At 39.5% G+C, this 19,449-nt stretch overlaps 1 protein-coding gene across 6 annotated transcripts in view; it reads left to right on the forward strand.

Moving 5' to 3' along the window:
• Positions 1-19,449, forward strand: part of AHCYL2 (adenosylhomocysteinase like 2) — a 201,212-nt gene that overhangs the window by 149,747 nt on the left and 32,016 nt on the right. For 4 of the 6 annotated variants that reach the window (XM_004046206.5, XM_055392257.2, XM_004046205.5 and 1 more), the window contains 4 exons: positions 1,627-1,735; positions 11,059-11,202; positions 11,638-11,738; positions 19,224-19,326. In XM_004046206.5, coding sequence (XP_004046254.3) covers positions 1,627-1,735; positions 11,059-11,202; positions 11,638-11,738; positions 19,224-19,326 — 457 coding nt within the window. Of the gene's footprint in view, positions 1-1,623; positions 1,736-11,058; positions 11,203-11,637; positions 11,739-19,223; positions 19,327-19,449 lie in introns of all 6 variants that reach the window. The other 2 variants (XM_019031541.4, XM_019031542.4) reach the window with 1 other exon arrangement.

The raw sequence follows: 19,449 nt of genomic DNA on the forward strand, positions 1-19,449 counted from the left end.
ATTATAGTTAATGATCAATCTTACTGCTTTTAGGTATTTTATAATATCAAATATTTAAAAATAAATTAATATTTACTTACTACCCAGGCGCCGTGGCTCACGCCTGTAATCCCAGCACTTTGGGAGGCCAAGGCAGGTGGATCACGAGGTCAAGAGATTGAGACCGTCCTGGCCAACATGGTGAAACCCCGTCTCTACTAAAAATACAAAAACTAGCTGGGCATGGTGGCACACACCTGTACTCCCAGCTACTTGGGAGGCTGAGGCAGGAGAATTGCTTGAACCCAGGAGGTGGAGGTTGCAGTGAGCCGAGATCAAGCCACTGCACTCCAGCGTGGCTACAGAGCGAGACTCCATCTAAAAAGAAAAAAAAAAAAATTTACTTACTAGTACTGGAAAGCTAACTAATATATTTTAAAAAGCTTTAACAAATTAGAGTGGCTACCTGCAAGAGTTACGAAAGCATTGAACCGTAGGGGTTGGGTAGGGAGTAGATTTATTGAATTTCCTGCTATGTTTCAATTTACACACATTGTCTCATTGAACCCTCTCTAAAACCTCTGAGGTAAGTACTTTTATCTCTGTTGTATTTATGGAAAAATGAGACTCACTAAAGCATCTTGAGCAACATTACACAGCTAATGAGTGGCATAGCCAGAATTTAAATGCAATTTCAGAATGTTCATTCTTAATGAAAAGCCTTTTTAAAAATTATTAAATCATACCATTTCCTGAGATTCTTGAAACCTGAATGCAAGTCATTTTGCCTTCCTGTACCTTGCAATTTTCTCATCTAGATATATGGAGCTTACAAATATGATAATCTCAAATATTCTTTCCAGTTTTACTTTTCAGTGAAACTGTATAAAATATTTCTGAATATGACTCAATTTTCTAAAAATTTAACCAGAATATCCCATTCTCTATTTGTGGGGAGTGGGGTATCACAATTTTATTGTAAAAAGCATATAGTCAAAGAGTAGGCAGGCACACTGGCTCATGCCTATAATCCCAGCACTTTGAGAGGCCAAGGTGGGTGAATCACTTGAGGTCAGGAGTTCAAGACCAGCCTGGCCAACATGGTGAAACGCTGTCTCTACTAAAAATATAAAAATTAGCAGGTCATTGTGGTGTGTGCCTGTAATCCCAGCTACCAGGAGGCTGAGGCATGAGAATCACTTGAACCCAGGAGGTGGAGGTTGCAGTGAGCCGAGATCGTGCCACCTCACTGCAGCCTGGGTGACAGAGTAAAAGTCTATCTCAAAAAAAAAAAAAAAAAAGTGTATCAAAGATTTAAATTTGATTAGAAACATAGTAGGTAAAGAATGAGACATTGCCAGACACAGTGACACATGCTTGTAGTCCCAGCTGTGTGAGAGGATTGCTTGAACCCAGGAGTTCAAGGCCAGCCTGGGCAATATGGAAAGACCCCATCTCTATTTAAAAAAAAAAAAAGAAGAATGAAAAAGTATTCTTCTCTTCAAAGGGTCTTAATATTCCAAACATAGGTTGATACAGTCAGATCAACTGTTAGGGAAGGTGAAAGCCTGTAATACAAGCCTTGAATTGCTGTCTCAAAATGGAGGCTCTTTTTCTTTATATAACTAGGTTTCTTTTTCTTAGCAGATCCAGTTTGCTGACCAGAAGCAAGAATTCAACAAACGTCCCACCAAAATTGGACGTCGCTCTTTGTCTCGTTCCATTTCTCAGTCATCTACTGACAGCTACAGCTCAGGTGAGTACTGAACTGCTGTGGACCCAGCTGTTGAGGCTAATAAGTACGATCTCAACGGGCCCTCCTGTCTATCCAAGGCTAATTAAGCATGACCAAGACTGTGCTTTGAATAAATACTTCGAGTCAAAATTTAGACTAAAATTCTGGGTGGAATATTTGGATTTCTCTTGGCAATTCAGAGTGGAGCTTAATAGAGGCCTCCTCTTCCAATAGAGGCAGAAGAGGGTGATTAAGGAAATTGAATTCTTTAATCTACTCAGAAGGGTGGGAATATGTCATTGATGATCTTTCCGGAACAGTATGTGTATATACTTGTGGTTTTTTTATCCTTTGAAAATAAAAAAGAAATTCTTCATCCCTCCATCTGGTACTTGCAAATTAACAGGGAAACCTCAATTGCCCCAAGAAGTAATGACACACTGTAGCTAGTTCAAGCAAGTGAGCCCTTTGCCTTCTCTCCTAAGCTGTGACATTGGACTTCTTGTTATTCCTCCCATCCTTTGCGCTGGCATTAACTCAGATACATGTGCCCTGGGACTGAGTTATCATTTAATGCCAGGTGAGCTGTTACTGTGTAGGACCCCTTGAAGGCATCAGCTAGTATGCTAAACGCTGCCTAGTATGAGTAGGATTTAATATGGAGTTAGTTTATTTTGCTCTTGTGTTGGGATGTGATAGGGAGCTGAGTGCTTGCCCTAGTTACCTCTTCACATTATAAATAGTAATATTCATTAGAAAATGTTTATTATGACCTGAAATTTTATTTGTTCTTTGTACAAATAGGAGAGTAATTTGTTATATAAAGTTGAAAAACAGTTGTTTGGGAAGCTGTAGCTTTTAGACTGGGTAGATTATTTATATATTTTTTACGTTTGTCTTTTTACTTTCCCCCCACAGTAACAGTGAATGATGTAAAGCATATGATATCACTTCCTATGGATTTTTATCTAAAGATACAGAATCTTGTACTACCTTTTTTGTGGGGTAGCACAAGATTTGAGACAGGGTCTCACTCTGTCACCCAGGCAGGAGTGCAAGTGGCATGGTCATAGCTCACTGCAGCCTTGACCTCACGGACTCAAGTGATCCTCCCACCTCAGTCTCCTGAGTAGCTGAGACCACAGGCACCCACCACCATGCCTGCCTAAATTTAAAATTATTTGTAGAGATGGAATCTCACCATGTTGCCCAGGCTGGTCTTGAACTTCTGAGCTCAAATGATTCTCCTCAGCTTCCCAAAGTTCTGGGATTACAGGCGTGAGCCACTGCGCCTGGCCAGGAAACCTATCTTATTCTGCTGAAATAAGCAGTGTTGAAAATTCACAAACTGGTTAATGTAACTCTGGAAACCACAATAATTGTGAAAAATGTGAATTGTAAAATAGTTTGTAACATTTCAAGCTGTGGGTTTGTGCATGTTATCTAAAGATTGATACTAAATAATAATAATAATATCAAATTTTAACTCCAGCTCAGTCTCTCCCCTACACACTAGATATACATATCCAACTATATTCCGGCAGAGGAAACCAATACCTGCCTTCCCACCCAGTCCCCATAAGCAGGGAGGGTACTTTAAAAAATATCTATTTACCTGGAAGAGAGTAATTGATGCTGTTAGTTTCTAAGTGAGCACATAGTGGCTTGGCATAGCTCGTTGGTGAATGATATAGACTGGTATCATCCTGGTAAACTTGGACCTTTTAGATTAAACTATATGAAATTATCATTTTTATAAGTCAAAAATTGTCTACCTAATGTATCTGTTTAATGATACTAAGTTCAGGCACAGGAAGTCAAAACATCCTGGAGATGAAAAAGAACTTAAAGATCTCATTCTGCTTCCCTCTAATTGCTGACCTCTTTGGAACATAGGGTGCTACTTACTATACATAGTTATTTATCTCCTGAAAAGTTCTTATATAATCCCTGGAATTTAAAGATTTTATTTAAAATTTGCTGGCTTTGGTTGCCTGATTTAGGGGTATCCCACTGTCCTGGTTACCCTCATCTGGATCTATTTCAGATTAGGTATCATTTTAAAAACATTATGCCTATCAACATAATATTCTCAGTGGTCTGAACTAATCTACAGGAAGTGTTAGTTCTGTAAACTCAGTGCTTTTAAAATGAAACCCAAAATGTTTGCTTCTTTAGCAGCTGCATCACATGCACTGTTGCCTTGTTTTGTTTTTTGTTTCTTTCTTTTTCTTTTCCCCTTTGAGTGAATGGTTGTCAAGCCCTTTTAAACAGACTCTGACTAGAAATGCCTACTATCCTGATTATTGGACTAGGAGTTAGGAGAGACCTAGTTTCTAGTCTTTGATACATGTTTGATTTGTTGTGTGATGCTGGAAAACTCTTGCACCTGGCATCTTCGTAACACAGACAATGGAAAGTTATATACAATGATAGAAAAAGAGTTTCATGTGCATCGAATGAAAAGCCAAAAGTAATGGAGCTGACTCACAACTCTCTAAATATGACAAGACATATATGCAAATGTGTGTCAATAAAAACTTGGGGCCCATTTTCAGCATACATTATAATTTAAATGACTAGGCTGGGCACAGTGGCTCATGCCTGTAATTGCAGCAATATGGGAGGCCGAGACAGGCAGATCACCTGAGGTCAGGCATTCAAGACCAGCCTTGCTAACACGGTGAAACCCCGTCTCCACAAAAAATTTAAAAATTAGCCAGGCCTGGTGGCGCACGCCTGTAATCCCAGCTACTCCGGAGTCTGAGACATGAGAATCGCTTGAACCCAGGAGACAGAGGTTGCAGTGGGCCAAGATTGTGCCACTGCACTTCAGCCTGGGCAATAGAGCGAGACTTTTTTTAATTTAATAAAAAAAAAATAATTTTAGGCAGGGCGCGTTGGCTCACGCCTATAATCCCAGCACTTTGGGAGGCTGAGGCGGGCGAATCACCTGAGGCCAGGGGTTCTAGAGCAGCCTGACCAACATGGAGAAACCCCATCTCTACTAAACATACAAAAATTAGCCAGGTGTGGTGGCACATGCCTGTAATCCCAGCTACTCGGGAGGCTGAGGCAGGAGAATTGCTTGAACCCAGGAGGCAGAGGTTGCGGTGAGCCAAGATCGTGCCATTGCACTCCAGCCTGGGCAACAAGAGTGAAACTATGTCTCAAAAAAAATTAATAATTTAAATGACTATAGAAATTAACACTGGAAAGCCCCAAAGACTCATCCTTGGACCTCTTTCCTTCTCAGTTTATACTTTCTCCCTAGATGAACTCATTTATCTCATAGGTTTAAATATCATGTATTGGTGTTTGATTCTCATACTTTATCCCAGCTCAAATCTGTCTCCTATATACTAGATTCATATATACAACTGCCTGCTGAGTCCTTTCACTTGTATGTTTTATAGATATCTCTTTATTTTATTCTTTTTTTTTTTTTAAGAGGCAGGGTCTTGCTTTGTTGTCCAGGCTGGAGTGTAGTGGCACAATCATGGCTTACTGTAGCCTCAAACTCCTGGGCTCAGGCAATCTTCCCACCTCAGCCTCCCCAGTAACTAGGACTACAGATGTGTACCATCACATCTGGCTAATTTTTAAAAAATTTTTTATAGAGATAGGGGTCTCACTTTGTTGCCTAGGCTGGTCTCAAACTCCTGGCCTCAAGCAATCCTCCTCCCAAAGTGCTGGGATTACAGACATGAGCCATGGCACCCAGCCCATAGACATCTCAAACCTCCCATGTATTAAAAACTGAACTCCTCAGTTCCAACCTTACCCATCTTCAGTCTATTCTCAACACTACAGCCAAATGTATTCTTTTAAAATAAGTCATGTCATATCATTTCACTGCCTAAAACCTTCCAGTGGCTTCCCAATCTCACTCTTAGGTAAAGCCTAAAGTTCTTACAATGGCCTACATTTCTGTTCACCTCTCTACTTCCCCAAACCTCCTCCCTCCCTGAGATGTTCATTTCACTCTGGCCTTACAAGCCTCCTACTGTTATTTTGAAACATGCCATGCACTCTCCTGCTTCGAGACCTTTGTACCTGTTCCCTCTGCTTGGAATGCTCTTTTTCCAGATACATGCATGGCTGGCTACCTTACCTCCTTCAGTTCTTCACCAAAAATTATCAACTTCTCACTGAATCCTATCCTGGCTACTCTTTTAAATTGTACCCAGCATGGTGACTATAGTTATAACAATGTGTTGTATTCTAGAAAATTGCTAAGACAACAGATTTTAAGTGTTCTCACCGCAAAGAAATGATAGGGATATGAGATAATGCATATGTTAATTATCTCTGTTGAGCCATTCCACAATGTGTACATATCTCAAACATCATGTTATACACATAAATATATACAATTTTTGTCAATTAAAAATTAATTCATTAAAAGTAAATACGATACAGAACTCCACCCAACATTCTCTGTCAAATTTTCCTCCTTTATTTTTCTTCATAGCACTTATCATATAACATATATATGATAATATATATCATATATATTATGTTGCTAATATGTTTTGCTAATATATCATATATATGATAATATATATCATATATATTATGTTGCTAATATGTTGCTAATATATGTTGCTAATATGTTTTGGTCTTTTCCTTTCTATTTAAATGCAGGATCCATGAGAACAGAGATTTTTTTTTTTCTGTTTTACATTGCTCTATTCCCAGCACTTAGAACTGTGTTTGACACAGAAGAGGTACTCAATAAATAAATATTGGTGAAAGGTGTTCAGAGACGTTATACTTTTATACCCTTGTTGAGGTCTCTAATATACTCAGTGTGTATGAACAAGAAAAGCAGGTTTATGAGATTTCAAAAAAAGATACTTTCCTGTCCAAAGTGCTTGTTTTGCTGAAGATACTCAGAGGCTTACATAGGCTGTAGCCTCGTCTCCCTTCCTAAGGCTCCTAGTACTAAGTTTTGCCATGCTTTCATTTAGGAACCTCTGCCAGCTTTTCTCAACCAGGGATCCTCATCTGAATCACAGAACACAGAAAATGATTTTATAGACTTTTCTTAATTTTCCAAAAGATGATACATAACTAGTACTTTCCAGATGCGTAGGAGAGAAGTTAATTCATTATGTACAATGGATGCTTCAAGGCATTAGGACTTAATTTCTAGCAGAACCCAGGTTGAAAAATGCTGCATTAATCCATGAAACTATTTTATAAGAAGCAAACTTCTAAAAAACTCTTCCCCTAAGGAAAAAAACCTCATAAAAACAAATGAACAGAAGAGACTTTTTTTTAAATCAGACTGTTCTCAGTGATATATTTCTGAATAAGCTGTCTTTGCAATGAGTTACTTGGTTAAGGATGAGGAAAGAAGACAGAAGTCCCTTCTTCACGATTGGTTCTTTTTTTTCCCAAACTCTACAATTCTTATAAAGTTTGAGATATTTTCAGATTTTTCCAAACAACAAAGTTTTGTTTGTTTGTATTTGGGATGCTAGCATAGCTTTTTACACATTTCCAGAGTGTTACTCATCAGTGAAGTCTGCTATAACCCGACACACAGGTCCCTACTGTTATTTCCATTACCAAATGAATAGGTTAGGCCCAAGAGGAATTGCCTGACATAAAATAGTCTAATAGGACTAATTCAGTCAGGGTTCTGACTGCTGCTTCTCCTAGCAGTAACTCACAGTATCACAGCTGCTGAGAGATAAAGCTTAATCACGCTTGAATCATAAAATGTGTATACATGTTCTGTGAGATAGATTGTGGATTCTTGATTCATCATGCTGTATTTTGATTTTGGAAAATAATGAAACAAGATAACATCCCATAGTAAAGTTATATTGTACTTCATACTACTTTTCTACGTAGAAACTGAACCCTTTTGGTTATCATCTCATTTATTTGTAAGATTTTTCCGGTGGTAGTTGGGGGAAAGAGAGAGCATGAGGAAAGAGGGAATCTGTTACAGTTTACAGTTGGATAAATTGAAAATTGGTCACTTAACCACTTAGGGTTGAAGCTAGATCTAGGATCTCAGGACTACTTAGTAGGTTATTGGTTGTTCTTGTTTATTTAAATTATGACTCTGGGCTTTAGAGTATGCTGACAATTACAAATATTTTAGAAACTCTGTTCAAGTGTGTTTGTACATATGTGTTGGGTTTCTCTAAATTTTCCTAGGAACAGTCCTTAATACTGTCTCAACTGTCATCATGAGTTTGTTACTCTGTGGCAGAAATGAGTACAGATTCAAAGAATAAATGAGTAAATTTATTTATTCATTTATTTATAATTCATTCATTTATAATTCAACAATAACCTTTCCACTGTGTTTGCAGAACTAATAATATATTCTCTTGGTCTGGATCTGTCAGCCATGTCGTATCCACATAGCAGTACAATCTAGACAACTGATATTTTTGGTTCTTACCTGATAGCAGGTCCGTATAAAGGGCTCTTTGAGGCCGGGCATGGTGGCTCAAGCCTGTAATCCCAGCACTTTGGGAGGTCAAGGTGGGCGGATCACCTGAGGTCAGGAGTTCAAGACCAGCCTGCCCAGCATGGCGAAACCCCGTCTCTACTAAAAAGGCAAAAATTAGCCAGGCACCGTGGTGGGCGCCTGTAATCCCAGCTACTAAGGAGGCTGAGGCAGGATAATTGCTTGAACCCAGGAGGCGGAGGTTGCAGTGAGCTGAGATCGTGCTACTGTGCTCCAGCCTAGGTGACAGAGTAAGACCCTGTCTCAAAAAAAAAAAAAAAAAAAAGGGATCTTTGAAAACAAATACATTTTGGCTCAAAGAAAAACATTGGTTGAATTAACTGTAACTACTTGACTACTGTTAAGAAAGTAAAATACTGTTTTTTCTAGGTTTTAGAATAGAGAAGTGGTGTAAAGATTTTTTTTCTTTGAGTTGGTGGGGGGAAATGGTAAAGCCAGAAATTGGAATGCTTCTCTTAAGGGGAAATTTTCAAATTTTGCTTTGCTTTTTGGTTTTCTTCTGACTCATTCTTAGAAACTAAAGAGGCATAGGAAGGGCAATCTCTTCTGGGTAGAGTTAGGACTCCAGTCTCAACCTCTCAAATCACTGCCAGCCAACCACCTGCTGTTTGGGTAGATTAGTAGGAGATGATGGAGGTATAAAAAAAGATAAACTGCTAAATGATTATGTATGTATATCATTCTTTTCCCATTCAAAATCTTAAAGCTGAGTAAGAACCCTTAAAGATGTTATATCTGGAACTGAATTTAAAATATGTGCTAAAGTGGGTAATATCAGGTATCATTTATTGAGTGCTTAATTACTGTATGCCAAGCATTGCAGTAAGCACTTTACATACATTATCTTACTTAATCTGCTTAACAACTTGACTCTGACAAGTCATGTTCTCCTATTATATAGTCTTATGACATCCTGATTTCTGCTTTATAGCACACATTACAAATGTATTTTTTTAAAGCTCTAAATAATTAATTTTGTAACTAGTTATTTCTTTTTTGACTCACTGACTAGACTGAAAACTCCATGAAGATAAGGACCATCTATATCTGTCCTGTATTTCCAGCACCTAGGCTATGCCTAGTACATAATAGATGCATAACTAAAATTTGAATAAACACCTGAGTGTGTGAATGACTGAATACGTGAATAAATTAACAACTCTTTCAAACGGATCAGCTCCACTTTATACACCCAAAAACAGAGACTGAGACTTAAACCAAAGACTGACTCCAGAACACATGACCACTATATTTAAATGGCCATTGGGAAGCATAAAAATCATCATGACTCTGAAAAAGGATTTGAGATTTCAGGATATTCTGAATATGAACACTTTCTTCAAAAGTAATTTTCCATAAATCTGGATCGGGATTAGAGATGGCTGTTATCTTTTTATCTCTCAGGTGGTAGAAGCATGGTTCCCCTAAGCCTCTGATTTATTAGGTATTTCTGAATATTGATTAGTAAAACAGATGACTTCCCAGAAAGCTGTGTCTGGGTTCTGTTGCCAAAAGTACTTTGAGCTTTCACTCACCCTAGGAGAGGGAACCACAAACTTTTTGTACAGATTAGCTCCTTTCAAGAACAAAAGTCTCTTTGGGGATTTACTAATTCCCTCACCTCCCCTGGTGCCCATGTTCATTCCTGTTGCCTCGTGTTAGGACTTTGCTCCAGCTCCAAAAGAGATTCTGAAGCCCCTGCTGCCCAAATGGTTTGTAGTGCCATGCCTGATTAACTGGGCAAGGTCAGACTTGCCTTTTACAGCCCTCGCAGAGATAGATCCTTTGCTAAGAAATCTCAGAAATGCCTTAATTCTCTGCATATAAGTAGATCAGAGCATTGTAGACCGTAGGCACTCCGAGCTTTCACAGTTTTCTACCCTTAAAAGTGATGGCAGTACTTATTCCATTGAGAGATACAAAGCGTTTTCTAGAGAGTGTTTCTTAACCCCCAAAAAGACTTGGGGGTTAAGAACTATCTTCAGAAGCTCAAACACAAATCAGGGAAGGACACTGCTTCAAATAATCTAGCAAATGGTTAGTAACTACAGAATCCTATGAAGACTAAAAAGACCCCAGCTAAGCATGTGAATAGTAGTAGCAGCAGCTGCCTGTTAACCACGATAAAAAGTTTTAGGCCTTTCACACTCTAGTATATGTTGCTAAATGGATTAGTTATCAGAGCATTTTATTGTACCAAAGGAGGATTTATTCACTTCTTTGGGAGTCTAAAATGCCTAACGCCGGACCTACTGAGGCCAGCAAGAAGGGAGAGCACATTGAATACTTCATTGTCAATGTCTAATTGGGTCTGCAGGCACAATTCAGCCTCATCAGAGTCCGTCTTAAAAAAGAAAGCTCTGTTAGGTCAGACAAATACTTTTTGTGTGGTTCTTAATTACTTTCCCATGGATTCCTTGTTTTCTAGGTCTTATCTGTTCAGTAATTGTACTAAAACACAAATTATATCAAACATTTAAGCAGCACACAGAGCAGAGTAGTTAGAATCCCAAAAACCAATATGTTAATGACCACGATCTTGCATTAGGAACTTTAACCTAATGCTACCATGGTGTAACCTTTTCTTTTTGCGTATTCAAGGACCTCTGCGTGTTCTGAAGATAAAGTTAGCCCTACATTTCAAGTTAAGGCTATCCAGGAAGAATGTCTTTGGCAATCTCTTTCAGCTTCCCTCTTCTGGCATGTGTATAGCCTGTAGGTACTTAACAGAGGTAAAAAAATTTATATGGCGCTAGGTGGCTAGAGAAGCTTCAGTTTGCTCCATGGTTTGGAATTTTAGAGGAAGCATTTTTTTTTTCCCTGAGTGTTTTTTATTCTGTCATTCCAGCGGCTTCATATACAGATAGCTCTGATGATGAGACATCGCCCAGGGACAAGCAGCAAAAGAACTCTAAGGGAAGCAGTGACTTCTGTGTTAAGAACATCAAACAGGCAGAGTTTGGACGAAGAGAAATTGAAATTGCTGAACAAGGTAAGGAAAACAAGCACCTTTTCCTTCTTAACCTGCCTGTGTCTTTTTGTCCATATTAATCCCTTTTTATGTCTGGGGTCTGGTAGCTTGTGAAATTTCTGTGTGATAAGAATACTTATAACAAAAGAAATATGAGTTCAGGAAACACTGGGGAAATCTGGCAAGTCTAGAAGGAACCCTGTATTAAAAAAAAAAAAAAAAAAAGGGAGAGAGACTGGATAAGGACTGGAATATAGAGAATCAGAACCCTGGAGCATTTGCCTCCAAAAGCCCTTTATAAAGGAAAATACAGGTTTAATGTCTTGATCCCTGGAGAAACCTAATCTAACCTGATCAGGGGAAGGATCTTAACTTAAGAAAATAAGTTTTTCTGTTTGTTCTTTTATCTCTTATTTCTTCTTCTTTAATATTGCTGTATTTATTGGGTCTTTTCAGAAATGCCTGCATTGATGGCTTTGAGGAAGAGAGCTCAAGGAGAAAAGCCTTTGGCTGGAGCCAAAATCGTGGGTTGCACACACATCACTGCTCAGACTGCTGTGAGTTCTCTTCTTTTCTCCTTTTAATAACAATAGTTAATAATAGCCACGAGCTACTGAAAGCTTACAACATGCCAAGCACCGAGTTAAGAGCTTAACAAGTATTAGCTCATTAATCCTTATAATGGCCATATAAAGCAGGTATTCTTGTTTCCATTTTGTAAACGAAGAAGCTGAGGCTCAGAGGGCTTAAGATATTTGTTTAAGGTTATACAGCTAGAAATCACAGAGTCAAGATTTTAACTTCAATATACAGTAGTCCCCCTGCCTTGTCTGTGGGGGATAAGTTTCAAGACCCCTAGTGGACACCTGAAACTTCAGACAGTACTGAACCCTATATATACTATGTTTTTTCCTATATATATATACCTATAATCAAGTTTAATTTATGCAATTGGCCCTGCATATCCACCAGTTCTGCTTCCTGAGGATTTGACCAACTGCAGATCAAAAATATTCAGAAAATAAAATAATACAACAATACAAAATAACAAGAAATATAACAACTATTTACATAGCATTTACACTGTATTGGGTACTATAAATAACCTAGAGATGCTTTAAAATATACAGAAGGATGTGCACAGATTATATGCAAACACTGCATCATTTTATATAAGGGACATGAGCATCCTCAGATTTTGGTATCCATGGGAGTCCTGGAATAAATCCCCTGAGGATACTGAGAGACAGTTATAAATTCAGCACAGTAAGAAATGAACAACAGTAACTCAAAATAAAAGAGAGCAATTACAACAACAGACTGTAATAAAAGTTATGTCACATAAAGGAATTTATCACAGTACATAGCAGAAAGTCCAAAGGGAAGGCAGACTTCAGATGCAGGATCTCAGGGCTCCAGCTTCACCTCTCTGATTCTCTTGGAGCTGCCTCCTCAGTATGCTTACTTCACCCTCAAGCTGATAGCAAGATGCTTACAACTATTCTAGTCATCACAAACTGACATGAAAAGGAAGAGGGACCATTTCTTCCTCACTCAAGAGAAGTCCCTCCAGGATACTCCATTGTGTCTCATTGGGCAGAACTGGATCATGTATCTGTGCTCCACCAGTCCTACCGAGGGGCGTGGAATTACCATGATTTGCTTACACCAGTGATTCCTACCTTACTCTCATCAGTTTTAATGTCCCCTTTTTATTAAAAAACTTTTTTTTTGCAGTGTCCCTGAACTATCCTGAAATGAAATTCAGATATAACATGTTTAGGTACATATAATCTTTAAAAAAAAATCAATATAAAATCTTAACTGAAATATGAAGGAGGAATAAAAAAAGTACAATACTTAAAATAATGTGTATTTCAATATGTAAATACTTGAGGACAACTATAGTAGAACAATCAGATATTTGTACTATTTCACAGTATTATTTGAAATAGTATTATTTGAAGACAGAAATAAATGTGTTATTGATTCCAGAGCATCAGAGCAGCATTGCCATGATTTTCTGAAATAGTAAACAACTTTTTGTAATCTTCTAAACAATAAGAACAACAAAAAGTATGAGTTTTCTCTTCATTTACATAGCTGTTACATTCCTGGAAAAACTATTGTTTTGTATTAAAACTACAAAACTACTTTTTGCTAATTTGTAAAGTGGAATTAGGTTCTAAACTCAGATAATTGTAAATAGGTTTTTCACCCATGTGAACTTTTATTGGGACATTTGAAAATTGTACCAGCTGCAACACAGTTTTTTGTTGAGACACTTTCAAAATGTCCAGATTCCTGGTCCTGCCCACTAAATGCCAATAGCACTCCCCTTCCAATTATTGTGGCAACCAAAAATGCCCCCACAATTTTCTAGATCTCCTCTTTTATCACCAGAGATGCAATATATATGGAGTTGCTAACCATAATGAGACCACTATCGGGAAATTGTTATATTGAGCAATGGTCTGGAATCTTTTATGGGGATTCATAAGATCTGGGTCATCTGTGTGGCTAGATCAGCTTTCCAAAGATTGTCTCTCCCAAAGCACAACACTTATGTGGTCACATTCCTGATTAAGAACATTAGAGATTCCTCAAGGTACAGACAGCTTCTATTAGCATCTTCACTATGAAACTTTTCTGGGTTATGTGTTCTCTGAGGACAAGAGTACCCTGACTGCCCAAAATTAATATAATAAATTGAAAAGCTATCTGTTTTGGAGCTACAAACTAATGAATCAAGACAGAAACACTCTTGAATCTTTTTTGGCCTGCTCAGTCAGCGACATGAGACTTTAGTGTGGTAGCTTAAAATAGTAAGTGCTTCTCTACTGTCTCATGTTGCTGAATTACATCTAGTTTGTTTTTTACCCTTAGGCTCAGTGAGCATTACCACCCTTCATGGTTCCCTTTCTATTTTTTTCCTGAATGGATTAATCACAATTAGCTTACCAATTTTAATATTAATTTATTGTTTCCACCCCACATTTTTTTCCTTTAAAAAAATAACGACAAAGAAATTATGCTTTGTTTGCCAACCTAATACTCTTTCACTCTTGTCTTAGTTCATTTGGGCTGCTATAACAAAATACCTTAGACTGGGTAATTAATAAACAATAGATATTTATTATTCACAGTTCTGGAGGCTAGGAAGTCCAAGATCAAGGCGCCAGCAGATTCAGTGTCTGGTGAGGGCCTGTTCCTTATAGATGGCGCTTTCTATGTGCCCTCACATGGCCAAAGGGGCAAGCAAGCTTCCTCAGGCTTGTTTTATAAGTACACTAATCCCATTTGTGAGGGCAGAAATCTCATGTCTAATCACCTTCCAATCACTTCCATAATCACCTTTTAATACCATCACCTAGGGGGTTAGTTTTTAACATATGACTCTGGGGGAGGAGAACATACATTCAGACCATAGCAATCCCCAAATACCTTAGTGTGTATTTTCTACAAACAAGGACATTTTCCTGTACTAGCAGTATAACCATCAGAAGTAGAAAATTAACATTGATTCATTATTACCATCCAATCCTTAGATCCCACTGGAGTTTCACTTGTTGTTCTGATAATATTTTTCTAACAAAAGAATCCAGTCCATGGTTATATGTCACATTTAATTGTCATGTCTTTTTAATCTTCATTAGTACAGAACAGTTTCTCAGTCTTTCTTTGATTTTCATGACCTTGACACTTTTGAAGATTACGGATGAATTATTTTGTAGAATTTCCTCAATTTGGATTTTTCTGATGCTTCCTCATTATGAGATTCAGGCTATACATCTATGGTGGGAATTCAGGGAAGTGATATATCCTATCAGGTGGCACATGATTTCAGTTTGTCCCAGAACTGATGATATTCACTTTAATCCCTTGGTTGAGGTGGTGTCTCCCAGGATTTTCCTCTGTAAAAGTTTTTTTCCCAGTTTATAATTAATATGTTTTTTGGGCTGGGTGTGATGGCTCACGCCTGTAATCCCAGCACTTTGGGAGGTCAAGGTTGGCAGATACTTGAACCCAGGAGTTGAAGACTAGCCTAGGCAACATGGTAAAACCCCATCTCTACAAAAAAATACAAAAGTTAGCCAGGTGTGGTGGCATGTGCCTGTAGTTCCAGCTACTTGGGAGGCTGAGGTGGGAGGATTGATTGAGCCCGAAAGGTCGAGATTGCAGTGAGCAGTGAGCTGAGATTGCACTGCACTCCAGCCTGGGTGACAGAGTGAGACCCTGTCTCAAAAATAAATAAAAATAGAATTAATATGTTTATGTGAGATAGTACTATGAAACTGTAAATATCTCATTCTTTATCTTACTTTGATTTATTCATTATTTTTATTTGTATGGAATCATTGTTTCCTATTTTATTTAATAGGTTATAATCCATTACTATCATTACTTATTTACATGATCATCTTGTTCCCAGTTTGACCAGGGAGAGCCTCTTCAGTGTGGCTTCTGTGACTTCTTTTGTCTTTTGATATATCCCTTTCATTCTTTGAACATTTCCTTGCTTTTGGTACAAGATCACCTAAGCTCATCTTGAACATTCCATGCCCTACTCTTGGAACCAGCCGTTTCTCCCAGAATGCCTAGCTCCTTTTAGTGGATCTGGGCACTAATGTGCTCTTTGCTTTTTAAATGTCATTGTTCCCAGATCCTCTTTTTTCCCTCTCCATACATGTAACTGGAGTTCCAGAAGGCAAAGAGGGAAAGAATCCATAGATTGCCGTAGACCCCATAGATTTTGAGCACTCTGTTGTGATTTTTTTCTGCCAGTCTTCTTCTTTTTGTATTTCAGTTCAGTAATTTCTTTTTTTTGTTGTTGTTTTGTTTTGTTGAGTAGGGTCTCACTGTGTCACCCAGGCTGGAGTGCAGTGGTACAATCATTGCAGGCTCATTGCAGCCTCAAACTCCTGGGCTCAAGCGATCCTCCTGCCCCAGCCTCCCAAGTAACTGGGACTACAGGCATATACCACTATGCCTGGCTAATTTTTTTTAATTTTTTGTAGAGATGAGATCTTGCTGTGATGCTCAGGCTGGTCTCAAACTCCTGGCCTCAAGCGATCTCCTGCCTCAGCCTTTCAAAGCACTAGGGTTACAGGCATGAGTCACTGTGCCTGGCTCAGTTCAGTAATTTTTATTGGTCTATCTTCAGGTTCACTGATTCTGTCCTTGGATGTGCCCGGTCTGATGATAAACCTGTTGAAGGAACTTTTAATCTGACTTTTTTTTTTTTCTGGCATTTGTGTTTGACTTTTTTTTTTTTTTTTTTTTTTGAGACAGAGTTTTGCTCTTATTGCCCAGGCTGGGGTGCAACGGTGCAATCTTGGCTCACCACAACCTCCACCTCCTGGGATCAAGCGATTCTCCTGCCTCAGCCTCCCGAATAACTGGGATTACAGGCATGTGCCACCAAGCAGCTAATTTTGTATTTTTAGTAGAGATGGGGTTTCTCCATGTTGGTCAGGCTGGTCTCAAACTCCCGACCCCAGGTGATCTGCCCACCTTGGCCTCCCAGAGTGCTGGCCTTTACAGGCCTGAGCCACTGCACCTAGCCTGTATTTGACTTTTTATTGTTTCCATCTCTGCTGAAATTTTCTGTCTATTCATAGATGTTGTCTATCTTTCTCAACTAGATCCTTTAACATAAACATATTAGTCCAGCCTGGGCAATATAGCAAGATCCTGTGTATAAAAAAATATAAATAAATAACATAAACATATTAATCATAGTTATTTTAAATCTCCTGTCTGATCAAACATCTGGCTCATCTGAGAGCCTGCCTCTGTTGTTTACTTATTTCCTGACAGTAGGTTTTTTTTTTTACTTTTTGTATGTCCTGACATTTTTAATTGAGTGGTAGTATATTAGTTTTCATTATAGTCATGAATTGGGCTGAATTTAGAGTTTGTGTTATACCAACAAAGGCTTCAAATTCCTCCAGCAGTGGACTGCTATAACCTTGTGATTTGAGGTTACCAAAGGACATTCCTCAGTGCTTCTGCTTTACCCTCAGCCTTCAGCTACTTCTGCACATGTGTGCCACAGAAGTGTCCTCTTTTCAAGTACCTGCCTCATCTGCCGCACTAGACTGCTGCTCTTTGTTTCCTGGGGCTAAGCACACGGTGAGGGCAAGTGGGGTTCTTGGATCTCTGGTGCAGTCTCAGTCTTAGGCAGACCTCTGTGAGGGGCAGGGTTTTCTCAATATTCCTGTCTCTCCTATCTGTAGCAGCCAAACTTTGCCTTGAATCTGTGGTGGGTCTTGGGCAAGACATATTTTCCTGCCCTTCCTGGAGAGCTGGAGAGGTAGCAGATCCTTACTTTGTATCAGTGAACTGTCCTGGGCCCAAGAGGTTTTCCTGTGCCTCTCCCAGAGGCAGAGTTTTTGCTTCTGCCTTCCTCCAGAAACAGTGGATCTTTGCCTAGTCCCTAATGGCAGGCCCAATTCCTGCTCTTCCTACAGCTTGAGGCTTTGGTTCCTATGAGAGAAGAGTGTAGGGAAGTACCCAGGTTTCATGTCTGTTTCTGAGCACAGCCAATCAGCTCCCTGCCCCAGTCTTTCTTTTGAGCACTGGGTGGAAGCCTCTGGAAAACAGCCTGCATGTGAATGGGAAATCTACTTGTGTCTGGAGCTTCAAAAAATTCCACATTGACACACTTTCCCACACCCAGCCTTTCGTAATTGTTCAAAAGTTTAGCTGATATTTTCTTATCCTTATCTGTGGCAGCCATTTCTTCCTCCCATGCGCTGCCAAAGGTGAAACAGTCTTCCCTCTCTCTTTAAAAGGATTTGTCACTCTTTGGAGGGCAGTTCACTTCTGTGCTTTATGACCTCAAATCTTTGATGGGCTCAAGAAAAGTTTGGCTTTGTAGATTACCCAGTTTTTGGGGTTTGTGTGTGTTTGTGTGTTTATTTGTTCATTTATTTGTTTGTTTGTTTTGTTCTGTTTTGAGACGGAGTCTTGCTCTGTTGCCCAGGCTGGACTGCAGTGGCACAATCTCGGCTCACTGCAAGCTCTGCCTCCCAGGTTCACACCATTCTCCTGGCTCAGCCTCCCGAGTAGCTGGGACTACAGGCGCCCGCTACCACACCCGGCTAATTTTTGTTTGTATTTTTAGTAGAGATGGGGTTTCACCGTGTTAGCCAGGATGGTCTCGATCTCCTGACCTTGTGATCTGCCCGCCTCAGCCTCCCAAAGTGCTAGGATTACAGGCATGAGCCACCGCACCCCGCCATTTGTTTGTTTTTGAGACAGAGCTTTGCTCTTGTTGCCCAGGCTGGAGTGCAATGGTGCAATCTCAGCTCACTGCAATCTTCGCCTCACCGTTTCAAGTCATTGTCCTGCCTCAGCCTCCCGAGTAGCTGGGATTACAGGCATGCGCCACCATGCCTGGCTAATTTTTCTGTATTTTTAGTAGAGATAGGGTTTCACCATGTTGGCCAGGCTGGTCTCAAACTCCTGACCTCAGGTGATCCGCCCGCCTCAGCCTCCCAAAGTGGGATTACAGTCATGAGCCACCGTGCCTGGCCGTGTGTTTGGTTTTTTGGAGACAGGGTCTCGCTCTGTTGTCCAGGCTGGAGTGCAGTGGCACAGTCATGACTCACTACAACCTCCATCTCCCAGGCTCAAGCAGTCCTCCCACCTCAGCCTTCCTAGTAGCTACCCAGCTTTTTCCTGTCGTTAAGGTGGGAGCTTCTCTTGTAGCTTTGTATGTTCTAAGCAGAAGCAGAACTGTAAATCTGTTTTTTCAGAAAAGTTTTGGCTCTGAAGTCCTTGGTTTATTAAATCTTATGGGGAAGCTTAATTTAAATTGGTAAAAACATAGAGTCAGCTGGAGCCTCCCTCTTCCCATGGCTTCCCCCAATACTTGCCTTCTTAGAATACTGAAGAGGTTCTGTAGAGCCCAATTTGAAAATCAGTGGCTTAAGTCATTCCCGTTGTATTTTCTGATTGTAAAATATATAAACTTTATCTCCTTGACTAGTTGTTTGGCCCAGGCTTGCTCATACCCTGCTTTGTCTTTAATATAGGTGCTTATGGAAACTCTGGGTGCTCTGGGGGCCCAGTGCCGATGGGCTGCCTGCAACATCTATTCCACTCTCAATGAAGTGGCTGCTGCTCTAGCAGAAAGTGGTAAGAGCTTGTTCTCTGTGCCTTTGGCTAAAGTAAGTCTATTTGGAGACTTACTTTATGTTTCAGCATAAATCTTTAAAGAAGGTTGACAATAAAAGAACTATCTTGGAAGAAATGGATCTC

The sequence above is a fragment of the Gorilla gorilla genome, chromosome 6 (assembly GCF_029281585.2).
Source record: "Gorilla gorilla gorilla isolate KB3781 chromosome 6, NHGRI_mGorGor1-v2.1_pri, whole genome shotgun sequence".
Classification (NCBI taxonomy): Eukaryota; Metazoa; Chordata; class Mammalia; order Primates; family Hominidae; genus Gorilla; species Gorilla gorilla.